The 23,533-nt window shown below is 37.5% G+C and overlaps 1 protein-coding gene across 1 annotated transcript in view; it reads left to right on the plus strand.

Annotated features, from left to right (window-relative positions):
• Positions 1-23,533, plus strand: part of LOC148944247 (uncharacterized) — a 229,527-nt gene that overhangs the window by 8,000 nt on the left and 197,994 nt on the right. Inside the window, exon 2 of the mRNA XM_089099729.1 lies at positions 13,554-13,727. Within this exon, the coding sequence (XP_088955855.1) occupies positions 13,562-13,727 (166 nt within the window). The 5' untranslated portion in view covers positions 13,554-13,561. The remainder of the gene's footprint in view (positions 1-13,553; positions 13,728-23,533) is intronic.

The following is a 23,533-nucleotide window of genomic DNA, read 5'->3' on the forward strand; positions in this document are numbered from 1 at the left end:
GCCGGTGCCTCCCCGTCCGAAAATTCTCTTTGTGGTAATTCTCTTAGAAAAATTCCTCCTGCAGAAATTGCCTCCCCCCTATGCAAAATCCCCCAATGGAAATTTCCCCCACATGCAAAATTGAGGAGCCACAGAGGAATTATAAAATAGGTACCTCATAATGTCGATCAGATGTCCCAAGGGGTAACAAAAAACTAGATATCAAAAACCGTTTTAGAACAGGGGCTGGTTTGTCTCCAATCACTTTCGATTTATATAAAAAAAAAGAAAAAAAAAAAAAAAAAAAAAAAAGACTAGAACTCTCAATTTCCAATCGAGTGGGCATCCTCCGAAGTTTCTACGATCACGAGAGGAGGCTGGAGATGAGGAATGGACAGCCCCTCCTTAATGGAAGAAAATCTTCTCATTTTGGGATTTAATGTTACTCTACTTTCATAATGATATCTTAGACCAGAAATTTCCCCAGAACTCAAGAGGGATTAAATGCCAACTTAAATCCCTTAAATTGATAGGAATTTCCCTGAATTACAGAATTTTTTTTTATTTGTATTTCTTCCTCTTTGGATGGATAATTTTACATATGGAGAGAATGTTACGGATGAATTACCCGGGGGAATTTTCAGTAGGGATCAAGTTATCTGGCAGGATTTTTCATTGGAAAGAAGTAGGTAATGTCCACAAAGGTGCTGCAAGTAGACACACTGACACCTCCCTTCTTACTACACAATGGCCTAATCTTCTAAGCCTCATTGAGCTTTCAGATGAAATTGAAATGAGTTTTTGGGACTTGTTCTCTAATCTTTCTTGGTCCCTACGCATATTTATCGTCTACGCCTTTACTTTTGGTGCTAAGGAGGGGGGGGGATGGTAGTTTTCTAGTTTCCTAGTAGTGACCAAGTTGATCCAGGTTATGTTTGATGAAATTATGTACAGTGAGGTATTATTTCGCATCAGCTATTACAAAGAAGTGTCCTCAGCATGCCCAGAAAGTTGAAATTTAATACCCTCAGCTGCTCCCGAGATATTGCGGATGCATGTTTTTGAAAAACTGGTCAGTCTTGATCAGAATTTCGATCAATCTTGAGGGTATGGGGCATCTAAATATGCAAAGGAAGGGTTTGTAGCCCTTAAATCTCAACATACCCTGTAAGCTTCAACTTAATACCCTCAGCCGTTCCTTAGATATTGTTGATACGCCCTTTTGATAACTATCATGCTTACAGTATGTTTTGATTTTGTTCATCATTCGTCTTAAAGGCTTTGGAGTTTTATGCCATCCCCATAGGCAGAGTTATTTGACCTTTGGACTATTTTGAAAAAGTAGACTATTTCATAATTTTGATCGCATGTTCTTAGAGAGAGGGCACCTAAAGAGGTCATGGGAAGGTGTAGTATAGTATATTATGTATAGTATATCAGGTATAGTATAGTATATCAGGGGGCATTCTTCTCCAAAGCTGTGCAGTGTTATGATATACGCATAGGCAGAGTTGTTTGACCTTCACACTATTTTGAACAATATGGCTATTTAAAAATTTTGATCCAATTGTTTTTTAAGAGGGTAGCTAAAAAGGGTATGGAAGGGGAACTGACAGCCCTCCGACCACTTTAGAACGTGCCCTTCGATATATCCTGGAAGTTTCCATTTAATACCCTCAACCATTCTTAGGATATAGATCCACCTTTTTGATAAATTGGCTGCACATAGTTCCTTTCGATTTAGTTTGAGATACCCCTCAAAATTCTCCAAGTTTTCACCTTAATACCCCTGACCCTTTTGGATACACCCAGATTCAAAATTTCACCTTTTCCTAATGATAAATCCTACATGCAAGCAATGGATAAATTGCATAATTTACAGTCCTTTCCCCGGGGCTGTGGAGGGGCATGGCATCCCTGGGAGCATAGCTATTAGACCTTTTTACTAGTTTGATCAAAATGACAAATAAAAAATTTTGACCATTGTTAAGGGGGGGGCACATAAAAAGAACAGTCGACTGGTTGCCCCCCCCCAGTCTTTCTTCAACTACCCCTCAACATACATTGAAAGTTTCAACCTAATACCGTCAGCCGTTGCTTAGACATTGCTAGAATTCTCTTTTCACAACCACAAAGGACAAAGTGTGTTGATTGTGTTTGGCACCCCTCTCAACATTTCCTTGAAGTTTCACTTTACTTTGCTAAGCATTTTTGGCAGATAACAGCTATGCCACCGAAGTGATTGGCAAGCACAGTCTTGGTGTGATAAATGATAATGGAGTGCTATTAATAGACTTTTGCACTAGCCATGGCCTAATTGTTGGAGCATCATCGTTCCCTCATCGTGATTTTTACAATTATACATGGACTTCACCTGATGGAAATACACGGAGCGAAACTGACCATGCTCTTATTCGAAAACGTCACAGACGCTGTCTGGAAGATGTACGTACTTTTCGTAGTGCTGGCGCATACTCGGACCACCAACTAGTGATTGCTAGTTTTTAACTAAAATTAAAGGCTATTACCAAGCGTAAAGAGACTGTGAAATTGTTTGACATTCAGAAGCTCCAGGATAGAGAAGTGAGGCAAGAATATTGTGTTGCCCTTTCTAAAATGTTTGCAAAGCTGACATGCAATGAAACCGGTGTCCCAGTGGATAAGAAGAAGAATTGTGGAGTGTGTAAGGGGAGCCGCTGAAGAGTCGGTTGGTTACGCAAAAAAGAAGAGTGAACAGTGGATCAGAGATGGCTGGTGGAAAGTCATGGTGGACAGCTATGATAGTAACGTCACCCCTCACTAAACAGACCAACTCAAGGCCGAATAGAAACAAATCCACAAAGCTGTAAAGCGTTCCACAAGGAATGAAAGACGTTGCTTTTTGGAGACAACAGCAGCCGAAAATGAGACGGCTGCCAGCAAAGGCGACAGTAGAACGATGTATCGAATAACCAAAGAGATCACTGATGACTTCCGAAAGCCAGCATACGCTGTTGAAAGTAAGACTGGCGAACTATTTAGGAGGAAAGAAGATATTGATAACAGATGAAGAGAATACTTTAACGAAGTACTAAATTTTTAATCCCCCCCTAAATCCCATGGAGCATCCACCTGGTGTTCCGCTCGTCGATCTTGGAATCAACGTTGACCCAATTAGCCTACTGGAAGTGAAAACCGTACTACGCAACCTGAAAAACGGCAAAGCTGCCGGAATTGATGGCGTACAACCTGAATTACTGAAATATGGCACCTCGGCTTTTACGAAGCCTCTCTACAAAATTTTTAATCGAATTTGGGAAACCGAGAGTGTCCCAACTGATTGGAAGAAAGGGGTCATTACAAAACTTTTTAAGAAAGGTTGTACCGGGGGTTGCAACAATTGGCGAGGTATAACCCTACAGCTCATAGGAAATAAAGTTCTCTTACTCCTGAATCGTATTCAGTTGAGAATTGGCGAGATCCTGAGAGATGAGCACCACGGTTTTCGGTCAGGTAGATCTTGTGCTGATCTCATATTCAGCCTAAGAATTCTAATTGAAGAATCGAACGAGTGGCAAACCGAAATATTAATAGCGCTTATGGATTTCTTAAAGGCTTTCGATTCAGTATATAGGGAATCACTATGGTTAATACTACGATATTATGGACTCCCAGACAAGTTTATTAGTATTATTGTTGCTTTATATAATGACCAGCTAGCCACCATATGAACTGACGATGGAAACCTGACGGAATGGTTCCATATCAATTCTGGTGTACGACAAGGTTCTATCCTCTCTCCTATACTCTTCACGAGTTCATTGACTATGTACTGCGGTCCAGTCATTTTGTTGGAGGGATACAGTTGAGTGAGAGGCGTAGTGTCTTTGGCGTTGAGTTTGCAGATGACATTGCACTCCTCTCTCATCTAAGAGTAGACCTGCAACAGAACATCACCGAGCTCTCGAAAAAAGCTGGGCGAGTTGGATTGTCCATTAGTACTCAAAAGACGAAGGTAATGCGTAACAACGTAAATACAACCCCGGCCTGGCCACTGAATGTTGGTTTAGATGAGCTAGATGAGGTTACAGAATGTATCTGGGAACCCTCATCAAATCTGACGGAAGTCTCGAACGTGAAATTACTACACGCACTGCTTGTGCAGGCAATGCTTTTATCAAATTAAGAATAGTTTGGAAAAATGCTGCGTACTCTCTGAAGCTCAAACTCCGACTCCTAAATAGCAATGTCCTCTCTATACTGACTTATGGATTTGAGACATGGGTCCTGACGAAACAGCTTGAGAAACGAATACAATGTTTCAAAAATAACAATCTTCGGCGCATCTTCGGGATCCACTGGTCCGAAAGAATTACGAACGCCGCCTTACGTGAAAGGACGGAACAACCGTTAATAGTTGAAAATATCCTAAGTAGTAGATGGCGATATTGGTGTCATATGGTCCGTATGGGCGATGGCAGGCTCCCCCTCGATGTTTGGTGTTCCCCCTCCCCCAGCTTTAGAAGACGTGGATGACAGAGAACGACGCTTTGCCGATCCCTAGAAAAAGAGGCTACTTTGGCGAGGACATCTTTGGAAGATCAGTGGTCTCAAGCTCTCCAGAGGTCGTCGTGGAGAGGCACCTTTGTCACCTTATGCACCAGACGGCGTGGGAGGAACTAAGTCTAAGTCTAAGTAAGTTATATCTTACCAACGAGCAACTTGCATAGCATACAGCCCTTGCCCTGGGGCTAGAAGGTGGGTTGGCAACCCCGGAGGCATGGTTATTTGACCTTTGAACTATTTTGAACAAAATGGATATGTCAAAATTTTGATTGGTTGTGTTTGAGGAAAAACGATGTGAGGGGGGGGGGCTGGTTGCCCTTAAGTCCCTTTACTCTTAAAAATGGCAATATAACTTTGAACTTGCAACCGAATGAACCCTGTTCAAAGTTTATACGGAAGCCCATTCCGTATGAAGCGCCATTGGGAAAAATTAATAAATAATAATACATCGAAGCTTTATGGCTCTTTACCACAGGTAACGCTATAGCAATTGCCTCTGACTTAAACAGGTGCGCAGAACTTTCAATTTCCCTTCTAAAGAACATTTGAAACTGTCCAGGGGGAATTATCCGGGCAGAATTTTTCATGCGGGGAGAATTTTCCTGGGAGAAATGCCTAGCAGCCCCCCCCCCCGCACAGCAGCAATGTTACAGGCTTTGTAATTATATTACAAATTAAAGCCTGTAATTATATTACAGGCTTTGGATTATATGAGCCAGAGGCTCATATAATCCTTATTAAAACTTACGACATATTTTAAAAGCATTTATAGAATATTCTATAATAATTTAATAATAATAATAATAACATATTATTATTCTATAATAATATGTTGAGCGTGTTGGCTACTTCTTGTTGCGATGTAAGTGTTTCATCTTGCTTCATCATGATCCTGTGAAATATGTTGTTTTTTTTTTGTTATTTTTTTTATTCGGGCATTCAATTATTAGGGTCCATCTAAAGTTTCTTAGAATAGAATAGTATTTTATTTTTTAAATTTCTATCACAGCATGGTTGCCGAATTTGGAGTTTACGTCAAAATAGCACAAGTATATATATGTATATCATATCGAAAGAAATTGACCTTCACGTCAGACATAATTCATCGTACAAAGTACATAAAAAAAAGAGTCAACACTTAGTTAAAAAGTAAAAAATTAAATAGATAACAAAAAAATTAATTACTAAATTTCCTGGTTATTATACAGCTCAACAAAACTCTTGCGATATCTTTCATGTTTAGCGGGGATGGGAGTCAGTTTGGGGACTTTTTGGGATTTTATACGGGACGGTCTATCGCGGGCGGGTAGGTAGGGTTCGGGGATCATGGAATGTAATCGGAGAACAGACAGGGTCTTGGTACTGAAACGAAGGCACAAGAGGTCCTTCTCTCGACCAACGTAGTAAACTTAAACTTACCTAGTAGATAATTATATGGAACATTTCCTTCACCATTTACGATTCTAAGTGCACATTTTCAATCATATAGATATGCTCTGAAGAAAGACTGAAATGCCACACTGGACAAGCAAACTCGAGTATTGGCCGGATAAAAGAACAATAAAGTTGGAGAAGATCCTTAGGGCGGCAAGAAAATTTTATCAAAAGTTTTAGAAGGGAAACCGAAGGGGAAGCTTGTTTGAGGATATTTTGAACATGGGCGCACCATTTCAAGTCAGCAGTAATTGTCACCCCAATTAGGTTAATGCATGTGCCAGAGATTTTTGGAGGAATAGGGTTTGTGAAGGGGGGGGGGATGATTTTGAAGAATTAATTGTCATAACTGACGATTTATAGGTATTAGGGTACATAGTATTGTTAAGTATGTAAGCATTGTTCTTCTCAAATACCTCCAAAAAATCACATTGAGTGTGTTGGCCACTTCTTCTTGCGATGTTAGAGTATTTCATTTTTGTAATCATCTGTGACGATAGTTGACCGGTCATAAGATTCATCTACAGTTTCTTCTCAAATAAATGAAACAAATTCATTGAGCGTCTTTGCTACTTCTTGTTGTGATGTAGGAAGTGTTTCATCTGCCTTCATCAAGATCTTATGAAATGTGTTTTTTTTTTTTTTATTTTTTTTTATTTAGGTATTCAATTATTTGGGTCCATGTCTTCTTTGGTAATCCTTCTGCTTCTCGAAACTGTTTATGGTAATATCCCTATTTAGTATTCCTGAGCAGGAACATCGAAGTGTTGAGCTTTAGGATTTGGTACTGAATATGTCAAGATTATCAATATATTGCCTGAACAGCTACTGCCACCCTCCCAACCGTAAAACCTATATTAAACAATTAGTTAATTTTCAATTTTTCTCTCTCGTCATCTTGATTATTATAGTGATTTTATTTCTCATCGATGTTTTGAAAAACTGAAGCACGATGTTAAAAAAAATATATAAATTTTCGTTCATTTCGTAAGAAAAATCTCATTTTCAAGGGGCTCCAGTTTTTTTCAAAATTCCCGAGATTTTTTCTCAAAACTAGATTTTACTATTAAAGCTAATCAAAATAATGATTATAATTCCTGAATCAACTAGAAATGGTTATTGTTTTTCAACAGATAGTTTTTGGTTGCTATTGGTGATTCATTATTTACTAGTTGCAGATTTGACAAAACCATGATTGCATATATGCATTTATTTGAAATTTATCAGAAGTTTTTTACTATTGGTTAAACTTTGCTTATTTCCATAAAAAGTTGAAAAAATTGACAAAAGTAAAGTTAACAAAGTCAGGTGGAAAAAATATGAAAAACTAAGTTTAGCTAGTGCTATCAAGCCAAGTATGCAAATAAGCGGAATAACAATCCGAATCCAACTATGTCAAAATACGTTTGGAACGACGAACAAAATATTGTCAATAATTGTAAGGCGGAAGTGTGCCAAGCACTTTAGAAGTATATCGAGCCTGGCAGAACTATGTCGAGCGTGGTGGAACTGTGTAAAAAGAAGCAGAACTATACCAAGAATAGCAAAACTCAGCCAAGGGTGGTGGAACAGTGCGGCACAGATGGCGTTTTAAGATGTGTACCAGGTGGCGAGAAGTGGATAACCCCTCAAAATTTTTATTTGGTTTCTTTGGACGATATAAGCCTGCCCTTCAATCAGTTTTCACTCATAAAAGGGCCCTAAAGCTTTTAATTTTCAGTTCCCCCATTCAAAAGATAATAAGACGACCCCTTTCGTTTGAAGGCAATATGAAAGGAAACTGTACCTTTTAATTTAGTTCTACATTCCCCTCAATTTTCTCTAGAAAATTGAACTTAATACCCTTAACCGTTTTTGAGTTATTGCACTAGCCTCTTTTTGCATTTCGATATGTACGTTTAACCTATTTACGTTATTAGCCTTCAATGGCCTTTTATTTCATTAATTTTTTATTTGAGAGCTCTGAAATTGATGTGAACATCAATTTCAGAGCTCTCTCTCTCAAAAAAAAAAAAAAAAAAATTTAGAAACAGCGGGTCGTTCTTCCAAAGTAGTGTTAGGCTTTATCCGATATCTATTTATCGATACATCGGACCAAATATCGAACATTGAAACGTAGATATCGATATCGAAAACAATATTTAGAAATTTTCTATTATTTGTAGCTTTTTTCTGCTATCTACCGGTGAACGTCCAGCAGAAAAGATTCAACATAATATGTTAAATCTTTTCATTGTGTTTGATTCATCAAACTACGTCTAGTGAGGGTCGACCCTCAAATGTTGCTAAGAACCTCTGAAAGGCTTGGCTAGATAAAATGCCTTCTAGGCTTATAGGCCTTGGTTAGATGACGCTCGTCACGATTGTCACATAGCTTGATAAGTGTTTGTAGAAAATGTATATTTCCCCTGACAATCCTCTCCAAATTGAGAATAAAATAGCAAGAGACGCTGATTTGTCCTTGCTGGCTGCTGAACTTGTATCAAATGCAAGTGCCGTGACAATTCCTCTAATTCAGCTATCACAGAATCAAGTCATTTTGTGAGGATCACACGACAAAGGTTCATTAGTTAATGTACGGTATGCTTCACCAGCAGCATGGGCGTAGGCAGCATATTGTCTAGGGGGGGCAGATATTGTCTAGGGGGGGCAGTCGATGGTGTGATGGAGTTTTATCAACTGCTTTTTCCAAACCATCTGCTTTTTCAGCCATATTTAATTTAAATTTGAAGGTCTAGGGGGGGGGGGCAGCTGCCCCCCCTGCCCCTCTCCCTACGCCCATGACCAGCAGCCAAATCTGTCAATACTAAGCAGATTTTCAGAAGAGATTCCTTAGTTCCAAGAAAAACTAATCCACTCAAGCCATGGAAGTCTCGTAATAGTCGTCTTAAAAATAGCTACACGAGGTTGCCATAAAATTATTGTCCATGCCTGCCACCAATATTCTTCTGAGAGTATTTCTTAAGACTTATCAGTTAATCAATCAGTTTGTAGTAACCAACTGTAAGTAAGGAGCGATTCAGCCCAATAGTAACTGAAACTCTAAAAACGGAAGTTTAATAACGATAGATTCATCAAAAGAATTGTATTTTTATGGTGTTTCCAGATATACACAATTCATCAAGTTTAGTGTACTTATCAAAAGCTACGAGACTGAGAAAATTTGTATGATTTTCGAGATAGGGGAAAACACGCTTAAAAAGTCTTCGAATCTTAACTATAATTGTACCATCAGATTCAGCATATCAGAGAGCCCTGTTGTAAAGGTTTCTAGCTCTCATCTGCAAGACTTCGGAATTTTGTATTTTTTGCTAGAAGAAAGATCATGAATGCGTGTTAATTTTGGGGAATTTTCAGTGGGGAGGTTTTCTACAGGAAGAATTCCCTGTGAAAAGGGAAGTTACCGGAGGTGAAACTTTCAAGGGGAAACTTTACACAGGCGAATTTTCCAGAATTCCTATAAGAAAATTTTTTATTTGACTTGCTTTCTCTTTGCTAATTCAATTTTACATGTGAAAGTGCTCTGGGAAAATCACCGGGGTGAATTTTCAAGGGGGTTGAAATTGTCTGGGATATTTTTCCGTGGGTAGAGGGATTTTTTGCGGGAGAAATTTTCCATCGGAAAATCTTCCGCGGGATAAACCTTCAATTGGGAAGGGTAAATTTCCAGGAAAAATTTCACAGGGGAGGGGGAGATTTTCAGCATAATTGTAAAAACGATTAGAAATTAAATGAAGAAAAAGTCTTTTTTAAAATGAAAGTAGGTTTAAGAGAATTTTCCTGGCGGAATTGTACGCGGGAAATTTTCTGGCTGAATTTTCAGCAATTATGGAATTATCTGAAGGAAGCAGTATTTTAAAAGGGAGGAATTTTTGTGGGGGGAGAGAACTTTTTTGTGGAGGGGGGAAATGGATTTCCTCTCATTATTTGAAAACCGATCAGAAATTTAATAAAAAACATGTTTTTTCAACTGAAAGTAAGGTGCAACCTTAAAACTCAAATCAAACAGAAACTATCCCGTACATGAGGAGGGACTCCTCCTCCTCAATATCTCACTCTGCACGCTAAAGTTTGAATTTTTGCCCTAATTCCTTAAGAGCAACTCCTGAAACACTAGGGCCCTTAAACGTCCCTTGAAGGGCCGTCTAATTTAAAAAAGAAGTATTTTTGGGGTACTAAAAAAACTTTAGCATGAAGAGCGATGTATTCAGGAAGGAGCACCCTGCTAATATACGGAATAATTTCTGGTAGTTTTAAGCTTTAAAGCTTAAACATCGTTAAAGCTTAAGCTTAAATGCTGCTCATTACTTTCAGTTGAAAGACCTGTTTTTTTTTATTTAATCACTGAAAATTTTGATTTAATCAATAAACCAGTTTTAGGGGAAAATTGACACGTTGCCTATTTCGAATGTCCAAAAATAGCCATTAGTTCATTTTTCTTTATCCTGAGACCGATTAATTTCAAATATAGGTTTTTGGGATATTCATTTATGTAATCGGAATTTGTTTTTATATTGTTCAAACTTTGAAAAAATTGTGCAAAATATTCTTGAATTGCAACTTTTGTTATTGGTAAAACCAAGAGTTAATCTAAAACCAAAAATTGATCAGAAACATCGAAATCTATATGTTGAAAGTAAAAATGTTGATATATCGTTTAACCAAATTATCGCCCAACACTATCGTTTCGACGGACTTGTAAAGTTCTACTGCTCTTTTTTCAGTGACACAAGAGAGTTCACACACACGATAATTTCTTTTCGTTTTAAGTTTGAACGGTTCTCTTTACTTTATTTCAAATCTAGTGAAGTCAGTGAGATAAAAACTAGATTTACATTTTAGTTTTTTTTTCTTGTTAGATTGGCCATGCTATTATTGACCCAAATTATATGTACGTTAGCCTTTGATGTTGCTTGTAGAGCTTAATAATAAAATTTGCTCCAAGTTCCTGGCTCCAAATCTTTTTAGGGCCATCATCACCTTTGCTGAAAATGAGTACAGTATTATTGACTAATCAATATCTAATAAAGTAATATTGTCTATAAAAAAATATTGTTTTTCAATCTTCGTTCCCGCAATTGTTTTCTTGTTTTTCAAGGTTAGTATTTTATCATTATTAGTACAGAAAAGGGATTAGCGGAGGTCATTTCCAAAATACCTGTTTTTTTCTTCCATCATTTTTGTTTCACTGTCGTAGATTTTCCTTGTTTTGATTTTCTTTTTTTTCCAACGATTTTCGTCTTTCGCCCATCAGGAAAAGATAGACACCTATGCTGCTGATAACCGACAGCAATAGCGACGCATCGCCGAGAAATTGTCGACAATGTGAATCCTTTTATCAAAGAGTAACGAAAGGTAACGAAAGGGTAACGAACTGTAAGTAAGGGGCGACACGGCTCAATAGTAACTGAAACTCTAAGAAATGGATATTATTATAATTTGATATTAACAGATGTACCAAAAAATTTAGATACGAAATGTATAAGATCGATTAAATTTAGTGTAACCCATCAATAGCTACGAGCCTGAGAAAATTTGCGAAAAAGAGGGGAAACATCCCCTAAAAATTAAGGAATCTTAATGGAAATCACACCACCAAATTCAATATATTCGAGAACTTTATAGTAGAAGTTTCAAGCTCCATCTGCAAAAATGTAGAATTTTGTATTTTTTGCCAGAAGAAAGATCACGGATGCGTGTTTATTATATTTTTTTTCCCAGGGGTGTTCACATCGAACCAATAGCCCTAGAATATCAGGAAAGGACTCATTCTAACGGAAAATGAAATTCTAGTTCCCTTTTTAAGTGAAGAAAAAGATTAAAATGGATCTATCCCCCCTCCCACCCTCTTTTTTCTTCAAAATTGACCGATAAATAGCCATTTTATTGAGCATAGTTCAACAGGCCAATAACTATGCCTCTGGTATTAAAATGACCCCCCCTCCTCAGCCCCTCGGGATCGGGAAAGGTCTGTAAGTCATGAATTTTGCCTATTGTTAACGTATAGCATTTACAACTGGAAAGTAAGTATACTGACACTTTTTTTTCGGGGGGGGATTACCCCCGTGTGAATTTTCCACGGGGAGAATTTTTACGGGGGTGAACTCTCCAGGAGGAATTTTACGCTCGGGGAATTCCAGAAGTCCTATACGAAATTATTTCTACTTGTCTTACTTTTTCATTACTGACTCAATTTTACTTGTGGAGATTTCAAGGGGCATCATTCGGGGGAAATTGTTACCGGGTTGGAATCGTCTAGAGCATTTTAGGGGGAGGAAAGTTCTCCACAGGATAAATTTTCCAGAGGGAACTTACTGCGGGAGCAACTTTCTACTAGGGGTTTGGGGAGGGGGCTATTTGCGGGAAAATCTTTCCACATAGGAGGGGAATTCCGGCATTACTTAGAAAACAATCAGAAATTAAAGTATTTTTCAAATGAAAGTGAGCTAAGAAAAATTTTCCCACCCGAAATCGTCCGCAAGAAACCTTCGCGGGGGAATTTTTAGCTAGAATGGAATTGTCTGGGGGAATTTTCCTGGCGATGAGACGGGGGATTTTAAGTAGAAAAAACTTTCTTTGGAGGGATTTTCAGTGGGGGAAGAAATTTCGCCATGGAAGAGAAGGGAGATTTCCCGTCTTTATTTAAAACGATCAGAAATTAAATATAGAACAAGTTTTTTCAACTGAAAGTAAGGAGCAATATCAAAACTTTAAACGAACAGAAATTATTTTCTATATGAAAAAGGCTGCCACTCCTCAAGACTTCGCTCTTTAAGGTAAAATTTGGCTTTGTGTCCGAATTCCTTAAGAAGGACACCTAAAACACAAGGGCCGTTTAATTAGAATAATAAGTTTTTTTTTTATAAATTTTTATAAAAACTTTGGCCAATAGAGCGAGCTCTTGAGGAGGAGCAACCTTTTTCATATATGTAACAATTTCTTTTTGTTTTAAGTTTTGATATTGCTCATTAATTTCAGTTGAAAAACTTGTTCTTTATTTAATTTCTGATCGTTTTTAAATAAAGACAGGAAATCCCCTTCTCTTCCATGGCGAAATTCCTTCCCCCCACTGAAAATCCCTCCATAGAAAGTTTTTTTTATTATTATTAGAAAGCTTTAATTTCTCTACCACGGATCAAGATTTTAAAAGCTTTTTTCTATAATGTTTGAATATTTTAGTATATTTCACTTTATCTTTGGCGTTTTCTTGTGATCCATGTAGTATTTGAAATTAAAGATAAAATTGAGAGTTAGGTTTAAATTTTAGATTAAAAAGTTATTGCCTTGAAAACGCTATGTGCTCTTACTTTAAAAACTAAGGGGTAGCTCACTTTCTCTCAGGTAGTGTGCATCTCCGAGTGCCACATTATTCTGCCACACATGGCACCACTCTTCCCCACAATACTCGTCCGTGCTCTGTATGGTCCACTTAATTCCTCGCTTGTTGCCTACTTCCTGGCGTACAAAATTTTACTTAAGTTGGGTAATCTCTCGAATAAAACCTGTTATATTTTTTAAGCAGAGTTGTAACCTAGTTTATAAGTCGGGGGAGGGGGAGTTCATATGAAGTGTTTAAAAGGCATGCTATATTTCAGAATTATCTATGCCTGTCCATAAGCAACCCAAGAGCTTATTCAGCCTTTGTATTATCAAAATTACCTGGAACTTTGAGCTTGTCGTTTATGGGTTCAAAACCAAAGAAGAAGCCAGACAAGCCCTGGATTCCGGAACTTTCCTGGAAAAACCTGTCTCACCTTTCACTGAGTTTCGTAAGTCCTTTAACACTTCTATTTTACTGTTAGGTTTCATGCAGAAGAACATTTTTTTTCCTTATTTTCTGATGCTTTCACACTGTGTAGAATAAGCTACAATACGAATGCAGTTTAAATGATCATATGAAGTTCGTATGCAATGTATGTTTAAATACGGTAGCATTTCTTTTTCGACTCGTGATTTATTTTTGTTAGAATATAAACTGTTAGTTTTACAGAATTTATCTTTGGACTAAAAAGTAAAGATGAAATACAGATAACATTACATGTCGATTAGCAAATGAAATGAGATATTAATCACTACTTCAAAACTTCTGTCAAAAATAGTTTTTGCGCCGCTGTTTTCAAAATAGCAGATTGTCTTCAAATACTTTTAGAAATTTCCACAACAATATGATTTAATTTGCATCCTACCTTTTTCTTTTTACAACAAACCCTCCAAGAAAAATGAATTTTTCAGGCCTAGGCTGTTCAAAGATTGCATGCATGGTAAAAACAGATGTCTTGGGTAAATAGGAAATGAGATACCTGAATCCAGTGGGGGCTAAAAAGCGATGCTTTACCCGTATAACTGTTAGGTCACCCTTTGCAAGTTGGGAGAGTGCTAATTCAATACTATGGATTGAACATGTTTGTGCAATCCCGGTTCAAACGAGATTCAACGTCCCTACCGTTCTGCTTAAAATTTCGTATTGCAAGAGGCTAAGGGACATGATCGTGGCTCTGTCAATACAGATTGAACATATGCTCGATTCCTCTTCAAACGATCTGGAATATATCTACCTATCTACTAAAAGCTGGTAGGGAGAGGCGGGCTAAACTAATTTTATTTCTTAAATCGTGCAAACTGAACGTTTTGCACAGTTTTTGCTTAAAAAAAGGTGCAATATGCCGAATTTTCTGCTAAAAAGTTGTAGGTGGGAGGACTAGATATGTTAGAGGGACAACGGCCTCAATTTCATCCTCTGGTTATAAAGAATAAAATTCGCACGCAATTTTGGTTGAAAAACGTGCAACATATCTACCGTTTTACTAAATGTTTGCCGCTGATGGGGTGAGAGCAGGGGTTTTATAGAGGCCACGGCCTCACTTTGGCCCTACAGTCAAACCAAAAAATATTGCGCGATTCCACTTCCAGAAAGGTACAACTTGCTTACCTTTTTGGCTAAAAGCTTGCTGTACGGTGGACGGGTAGGGATGGTGGAGGGTCACCACTGGCCCATTTTGTCTCTTTAGCCATACAAATTGAAAATTCTTGCCTGATTCTGGTTCAAAATGATGCAACATGCCTATCTTTTTTTTGCAATAAGTTGAGATTGGAGTGGTGGGGAGGGGTGAAGGGGATTTTCAGTGGAGCTGTTGATTCATTTTCCACAAGCATAGAAGTGTGTGGAGAGTAACGAATGTTTGTTACTCCTCCAAATGGGCTTTGGTCTACTAAAAGCTCGAGTTTACTGACTAATTCTGCGTTTAATCTTGGTCATTATGTCATCATCACAATCAATCCAGCTATACAGGTATTTGAAATCTCTGCCTGTTTTTAGATTTATATTCTTGTGATACAGAACAAGAGGTGAGCTTCGGATGCTCTTTGATTTTTAAACGGTAATGATTAGCCCGACATTTTCTATGATTGCTTGAAGTAGCTGCTGTAACCCGTGTTTAGAGTCTTCCAACAAGACTACGTCATCCGAGAAATCTAAATCAGAGATTTGCTTTCTGCCTAGCCTTATGCCGTATCCAGGGTTTCGTCTTGATATTTTGTTCATAAATAACTACAAAAAGAAATTAGGAAAGAACACATCCCTGACGAGTACCAAACATGATCTTAAAAAATCTGGTTGTGTCATTCTAGAACTTAACGCAGCACTCAGTCTCTTCAGATAGGGAAATAATCATGCTCACTAGTTTTTCTGGCACTCCATAATGCTTGAGGACTCTACACAAAGATTCTCGGTCAACCGAGTCAAACGCCTTTTTGAAGTCAATAAACAGTAGATATACCTTGTTGTTCCACTCTTCCTCAACAAGCTTTCTCTCAGTACAAATTTCAAGTCAGAGCACAATCTTCTGGCTCTAAAACTACGCTGCTCTTCTCGCAGATGGGTATCTAGTACATCTCGAATCCGGTACAATATAATAGAACCCAATAGTTTACATAGTACTGGCAGAAGGTTGCTACCTCTCCAACTATCATACACAATTGTGCCTCCCTTTTTGAAGATTTTCACCAATATCCCATTGGTCCATTCACGGGGAACCCTCCCTATATTCCATATATTGGTAAAAAGGGTGAGCCAGATTGAAAGACTTGATGCAATATGACTTGCATTATTCACTACAAATTAGCATTGAAATTAGTTTGTGTCTGTTTTAGTTTATAAGTTGATATTCTTGCCTTGGGCCAACTTCATAGTTGGCCCAATGGGATGGAAATGGGATGGAAAGGAGCCTCCAATTTCCGTAGCAATGAGAGAAGTACAAGGTTGGAAAGGCACATTTGAAATTCCTTCTTTACTTTGGTTCCAAACACAGAAAATGAAGTCACAAACCCAATAGAATCAGAAATCAGAATTAGATGGCTTCTAAAATTAGACGGCAGCACTTTTGAAACTGCAGGAAAATGTTACTTGGTACTTGTATCATATATCGCCTATCTAATATTCTTCATCTACCTAGAACCTGTTTTTCTGACACTCAATCTTAATGAAACACACCTAAGTATGATAAAAATATGATATCTTAGAAACAAATTTGGGCTATATACTTACACATTAGGGGGGGGGGGAGGGGGTTAAGTATAGCGGGTCTGCATCCCAAATGTGTTAGGTACAATTATTCTGCTATTATGAAGTAAGAATTGTTTTTTAACTTCACACTGTCTTTTACTTTACCCCCACCCCTCCTCCTAGTGTGTAAATATAGCCCAGGTCATATATTTCCCATCTGTTTTGTCACTTCTCTTTTCCTTGTCTCATGCTAAGCTGAAAGAAACTAACGGAAAAAAACAGTTCTACAATGCGCCAATGGATGAACAACTTGAGTGGTCGGGGCTATATCATACATGTACCTATCACTTTTATGAGCTGTAAATTTTTCTATTCAAACTTCAAGGGACAAGGAAATCATTGTATATGTTAAAAAATTTTGCAATTGTAGTCTAGCTTCAATTTGAAACTGCTGCCACCTAGCTCGCCTTCTTCAACAAGGCTTTCTACTCCAAAGCAAAAACCTTGCTCGAAGTAAAAGAAGCCAGATCAGACAACTTAAGATCCTCTTTGACATAAACTAAGAAACACTTCAGCTTTCAGACTGTAGACTCTGGCTCAAGGAAAAGTGAAAAACCCTCCTTTTTGACTCCTTTTAAAAACCGTGGAGGTTTGACTGTAACAACTTTCTCCCCAAAAAACTGAAATCAGCTACAGAAGAAAAACAAAACGAAAGAGAAAAAAGAGAGGCTCCTATTGCAGCATGTTGCTACTGTAACGTGATTCTTTTATACACCACAATTGGGTAAATTTGCAACCCAGAAAAATTATTTTAAAATGTGGTATTTAAACCCGGCTTGGAATTCTCAATTGACTATGTTCCGGCCCAGTGCCTCTGCGTGGGTTCATTCTTAGTAACTACCTTTTTCATCACCATCATCAATGTTTACATAGCTAACACTATTAATTCATGTGTTGATATAGTAATGACACAATAATTATTTAGAAACAAATACAAAAACAATCAGTATTCCAAAAAGCTTGCAAGGATATGCTACTAAACAAAGACAACCACAAAAACTAACAAAATAGAATAAATAAATTCCAATGAAAGTTTTTAGAAAACTCTTTTAAGAACTAGGGTTATAAACCATGCATCAATCTAAACTAATCTGCCACCAGGCGCAAACAAAATGTCACATTTCATGAATCACGAGAGCATAATTAATAAGTTGAGCAAAATATGAACAAATAGCTAAATTATGTTATACTATAAATAAAAATAATCAACTACATAATTTTTAAACTTTAAAAAGCGGTAATTTTTCACAAGAAATGAATTTTGTTTTCATTATATGATGTAAGTGCAGCATTTTATTTTGGAAGAATGTTGCAAGTTTGGACGATGGTAAAAAAATGACGTCCTAGACTAACATCTGGTGGACGTTACATAACACACACAATGCTTGATAGATCTGCCCTTCATTTCATGTGTTAACTACGGCCACAGATGATGCATATTTCCTTTCTTTTATCTCCTGGAGATATTTTTGATAGCCATATCCTTTCCAAGGGAACGAAATTAAAACCGTCTGAGCAGACAGGGGTGTCGCTTTGGGAGGGACAAGGGGGGAAGTTGACCCCCCTCCCAATTTTTTGGAGGACAATACTATTATATAACCCATGCCTCTTGACTATCCAATAAGGACCCCTCTTGCCCCCCCCCCCCACAGTAAAAATACTGGAGCTATTCCCCTGTGAGCAGTTAGTAGGTTACTATAATAAGCAGAACTGTCATTCTGATTTATATCAATCTATCAACTGGGCTGTAATTCCTTTGGGACGTTTTTTTTCTTTAAATTAATTTAAGCAGAATATAAAAATTAAAAGGAAAGTTACTTTATTGACTTTAATCAGAGTGTTGAGTTCTTGGGAACTAATCATAGGCAGCGCTTTAGCGCTGCCTAAGTAATGAACGATGTGGGCACAATGTGTTTTTTTTTGGTTCTCCATACCCGGGCACTTCGTATCGAAGGAGTTATCGTAGAAACTTCAAAAAGGGCTCATTCGATTGGAAATTGGAGTGGCTAGTGCCCTTTTTAATAGTCGAAAGTGATTTGAGGGCTACTAGCCCCCCCAAGCCCATCATTACCCCAAACACATCCAATCAAAATTTTGTGATAGCCATTTTGTTCAGCGTAGTTGATTTCCAGATAGAAAATATGTTTTAGAGGAGGACACTCCCCCACAACCCTCAGGGCAAGGGTTTTAAGCTATGCCTGGGGGCATATAAGGTTTTTATAGAAAGCGTTGTCGTAGAAACTTGAAAAGAGCCTCATTCGATTGGAAATTCAAAGGGCTAGTACTCTTTTTAATATTCGAAAGTGATTGGAGGGCAACTAGCCCCCCCCCCACGCCCATCATCTCCCCAAACACATCCAATAACAATTTTTAGACAGCCATTTTGTTCAGCGTAGTTGATTTCCAGATAGGAAATATGTTTTTGAGGAGGACACTCCCCCACAACCCTCAGGGCAAGGGTTTTAACTTATGCTCTAGGGGCATATAAGGTTTTTAATGAAGGCGTTCTCGTAGAAACTTCAAAAAAATTTCATTCGATTGGAAATTCAAAGGGCTAGTGCCCTTTTTAATAGTCGAAAGTGATTGGAGGGCAACTAACCCCCCCCCCCCCCCACACACACACACACACCCATCTTTCCCCCAAACACATCCAATAAATATTTTGAGATAACCATTTTGTTCAGCGTAGTTGATTTCCAGATAGAAAACATATTTTTGAGGAGGATACTCCACCACAACCCTCAGGGCAAGGATTATAAGTTGTGTCATGGGGGCATATAAGGTTTTTATTGAAATCTTTGTCGTAGAAACTTGAAAAAGGGCTCATTCGATTTGTAATTCAAAGGGATAGTAATCTTTTTAATAGTCGAAAGTGATTTGAGGGCAACTAGCCCCCCTAACCTAACCTAACATAAGCAAGACACGACACACACACACAGACGACACACACATAGAGACAACACACACACAGAGACGACAAAACACACAAAGACGACACACATAGAGACGACACACACAGAGACGACACACACACAGAGACGACACACACATAGAGACGACACACACATAGAGACGACACACATAGAGATAATACACATAGATGCACATAGAGATAAGGTTTTTACTGAAATCTTTGTCGTAGAAACTTGAAAAAGGGCTCATTCGATTTGAAATTCAAAGTGCTAGTACCGTTTTTAATAGTCGAAAGTGATTTGAGGGCAACTAACTCCCCTCTCATCCCCACCTTTCCCCCAGAAACTCCCCCACAACCCTCAGTGCAAGGATTATAAGTTATGCCGATCGGGCATATAAGGTTTTTATTGAAATCTTTGTCGTAGAAACTTGAAAAAGGCTCATTCGATTTGAAATTTAAAGGGCTAGTACTCTTTTTAATAGTCGAAAGTGATTTGAGGGCAACTACCCCCCCCCCCCTTTTTACGCCCACCTTTTCTCCAAACACATCCAATCAAAATTTTTAGGTATTAAACGTAGTTTAAAGTTTTGGAAATTAGGTCTTTAAGGATGACAACCCCCCCCCCCCCCCCACAGCCCTCAGGGCAAAGGTTGTAAGTTATGCCCTGGGGGCATATAAAGTTTTTATTGAAAGAGTTTCCGTAGAAACTTCAAAAGGGCTCATTCAATTAGAAATTGAAAGGGCTAGTGCCTTTTTTAATAGTTGAAAGTGATTGGATAGCGACTAACGCCCCTCTCACGCCCACCATTTTCCCAAAAACATCCAATCATAATTTTGAGATATTGATTTTTTTCAACGTAGTCGAAAGTTCTAGAAATTAGGTATTTTAGGATGATAAACTCCTCAGAGCCCTCAGTGCAAGGGCTGTAAGTTATGCCCTGGGGGCATTAAAGTTATTATCGAGAAATGTTATAGAAATTTCAAATAGGGATCAGTTGATTGGAAATTAACGTAGCCCTTTTTAATAGTTGAAAATGAGTGAGAATTAATTAACCCCCTCTTACGCCCACCATTTCCCCAGAAACATTCAATCAAAGTCTTGATATAGCCATTTTGTTCAACATAGTTGAAAGTTCTGGAAATTATTATTTAAGGATGACAAACCCCCGAGAGACCCAAGGGCAAAGGTTGTAGTTTATGCCCTGGGGGCATATAAGATTTTATAGATAGAGTTGTCGTAAAACTTCAAAAGGGGCTCATTCAATTTGAAATCGAGAGGGCTAGTGCCCTTTGAAATAGTCGAAAGTGATTGGACCATTACTAACCTCCCTCTCACGCCCACCATTCCTCCAAACACATCCAATCAAAATCTTCAGATATTCATTTTGTTCAATGTAGTAGAAAGTTCTGGAAAGTAGGTCTTTGAGAATGACCTCAGGGTAAGGGTCGTAATTTTTGCACCGGGGGCATATAAGGTGTTTATAGAAAGCGTTGTCGTTTCAAAAAGTGCTCATTCTATTCGGAATCGAAAGGCCTAGTACCCTTTTTGTTATTCAAAAGTGATTAGAAGCCATGACATTTTATAATAAATATTAAAGTAGGTACAACTTTTTATTTTCGGCTGTTGTTATGGTTTAGACCAGGGCACATCTAATCGAAGGAGTTGTAGTGGGAACATCGAAAAGGGCTCATCAATTGAAAATTAAAAAGGGTTGATACCATTTTTCATAGTCGAAAGTGATTTGAGGGCAACTAATCCCCCATCCTCTCCCACCCTTCCATTTGCCCATTATATTTAAAAACTAAATGTTGCCATAAGATTAAATCAAAATGGACTGTGATAATGCTTTTGATTTAAGATTAAATCAAAATGCACTGTGATAAAGTCATTCCCAAGAATGACTGAAGGTATTATGTTCAAACTTTTGGGGCTACTTCTGCTCTTAAAATTTAACCAAATCAAAATAACGTAAGTGTATCCAAGCTATCAAAGAAAGTAAACAGATTTTTTTGCGAATGGTATCAAGTTTTCCATTTCAGGTCAACTAGAGGAGGTATGAAACTAAATTAAACAGTATTATTTGTGTCCAGATTTTTAAAATGGTGTATGTGGTTAAAAATTACTGAAAATTTTTCTCCAGCATACAAATAGCAGGCCAAACGTTTTATAAAGTCTTAAAAAACGAAAAGATTTAAAGTATCATTTTCTTTTTCCCTGAAATGACTATGTCAATATAAAACGAACAGAAATTAATTAAAAAAACTTTTTCTACAAGATAAATTTTTCAAAGAAAAGTAAATACTCAATTAAACAATAAAAGAGCAAAATCAAATCAAATAATCTACCAAGCGTGAAACTACCACAAATCAGCATCGATAATTAAATGAAACCCAAAACGAACAGGATTTACAATAAATAACCGAGTCAAACTCAAACCGAGCAGAAATTAACATAAGATGGGCGCAAAACCCCTATGGTCTTCCCAAGGCCAGAACAAAATTTGCGCTTTACTGAAAAAATACAAATGAATGTGCATTGTCAGTTTAGTATACATATACTGATATTTAGTAATCAAAATGTTAAAATTATTTGATTTATTAAAGTTATAAAACTAAAAAAATTTATATCTTTTCAGTAAAGTGCAAATTTTGTTCTGGCCTTGGGAAGGCATAGGGGTTTTGCGCCCAACTTATGTTAATTTCTGCTCGTTTTGAGTTTGACTCGGCTATTTATTGTAATTAAATAAAAAAAAAACAAGTTTTTTTAACTGAAAGTAAGGAACGACGTTAAAACTTAAAACGAATAGAAATGATTCCCTACATGGAAGGGACTGTCCTCTCCTCAACGCCTCGCTCTTTACGCTAAAGTTTTTCATTGTTTAAAAAAAATAGAGTTGTGAGAAAGTCAAACTTTAGCGTAAAGAGCTAGGCGTTTTGAGGGGACAGCCCCTTTCATATACGGAATAGTTTCTGTTCGTTTTAAGTTTTAACGTCGTTCCTTACTTTCAGTTAAAAAAACTTGTTTTTTTATTTAATTTTAAAGTTTTTGAATTAATGCAGGTTTTGATTCTGGCTCACCGTACATGAATAATTAACAAAAAATGGAATATTAATTTTACTTTTATTTGGTTAAATGGCTTTCTCAAAACCTCTTTAATTTTATTTACGAACGTTTTTATTAGTAATAAATATACATAACTTACGAATTAACTTACGTAACGAACCTCTATATTCTTATATTTTTAATACGTATATTAGAGGGTTCGCCCCCTAGTCAATTAGTCAACCTTGCTCTTTAAGTTAAAGTTCGAATTTTGTTCCAATTCTTTAAAAATGACCCCTTAATCACAAATGCCGTTAATTACAATAAATAGCTCTTATGAAAGTACTAAATAATCTTTGGCTTAAAGAGCGAGGTATTTACTAGGGGATGAACCCAATCATATACGTAATGTTTTCTGTCATTTTAAGTTTTGACGTTGCTTCCTACTTTCAGTTAAAAAACTTGTTTTTTTCTATATAATTTCTGATCTTTTTTTAAATAATGCTGGAAAATCCGGCGCCCCCTTCATAGCAATGTCCCTTCTCCCATGAAAACTTCCTTCATGGTAAGATCCTCCAACATAACCCCGACCCCTCCCCCCCCCCAATACCAGAAAAAATCCCCTCTGAAAACGTCTGTATGCTTCCCAATAACCAATACTATATGTTAACATTGGGTAAAGCTCATAACTTTCAGCCCTCCCCCCGGGGACTTTGGGGGATTAAGTCATCCTAAAAGACATAGTTATCATAATTTCGACCATGCTCAACAAAATGGTCATCTCAAAATTTTGATCGGGTGACTTTGGGAAAAAATGAGCGTAGGAGGGGGCCTAGTTGCCCTCCTTTTGTTTTGGTAACTTAAAAAGGACAGTAGAACTTCTAATTTCCGTTCGAATGAGCCCTCCCGCGATATTCTAGGACCACTGTGTCGATACGATCACCCCTTCGAAAAAAAACAAAAAAAACAAAAAACAAGCAAACAAATAAACACGCATCCGTGATCGTTCTTCTGGCAAAAAATGCAAAATTCCACATTTTTGTAGATAGGAGCTTGA

The sequence above is a fragment of the Artemia sp. Qi Xiang Cuo genome, chromosome 14, assembly GCF_049724085.1.
Source record: "Artemia sp. Qi Xiang Cuo chromosome 14, ASM4972408v1, whole genome shotgun sequence".
NCBI classification, from domain to species: domain Eukaryota; kingdom Metazoa; phylum Arthropoda; class Branchiopoda; order Anostraca; family Artemiidae; genus Artemia; species Artemia sp. Qi Xiang Cuo.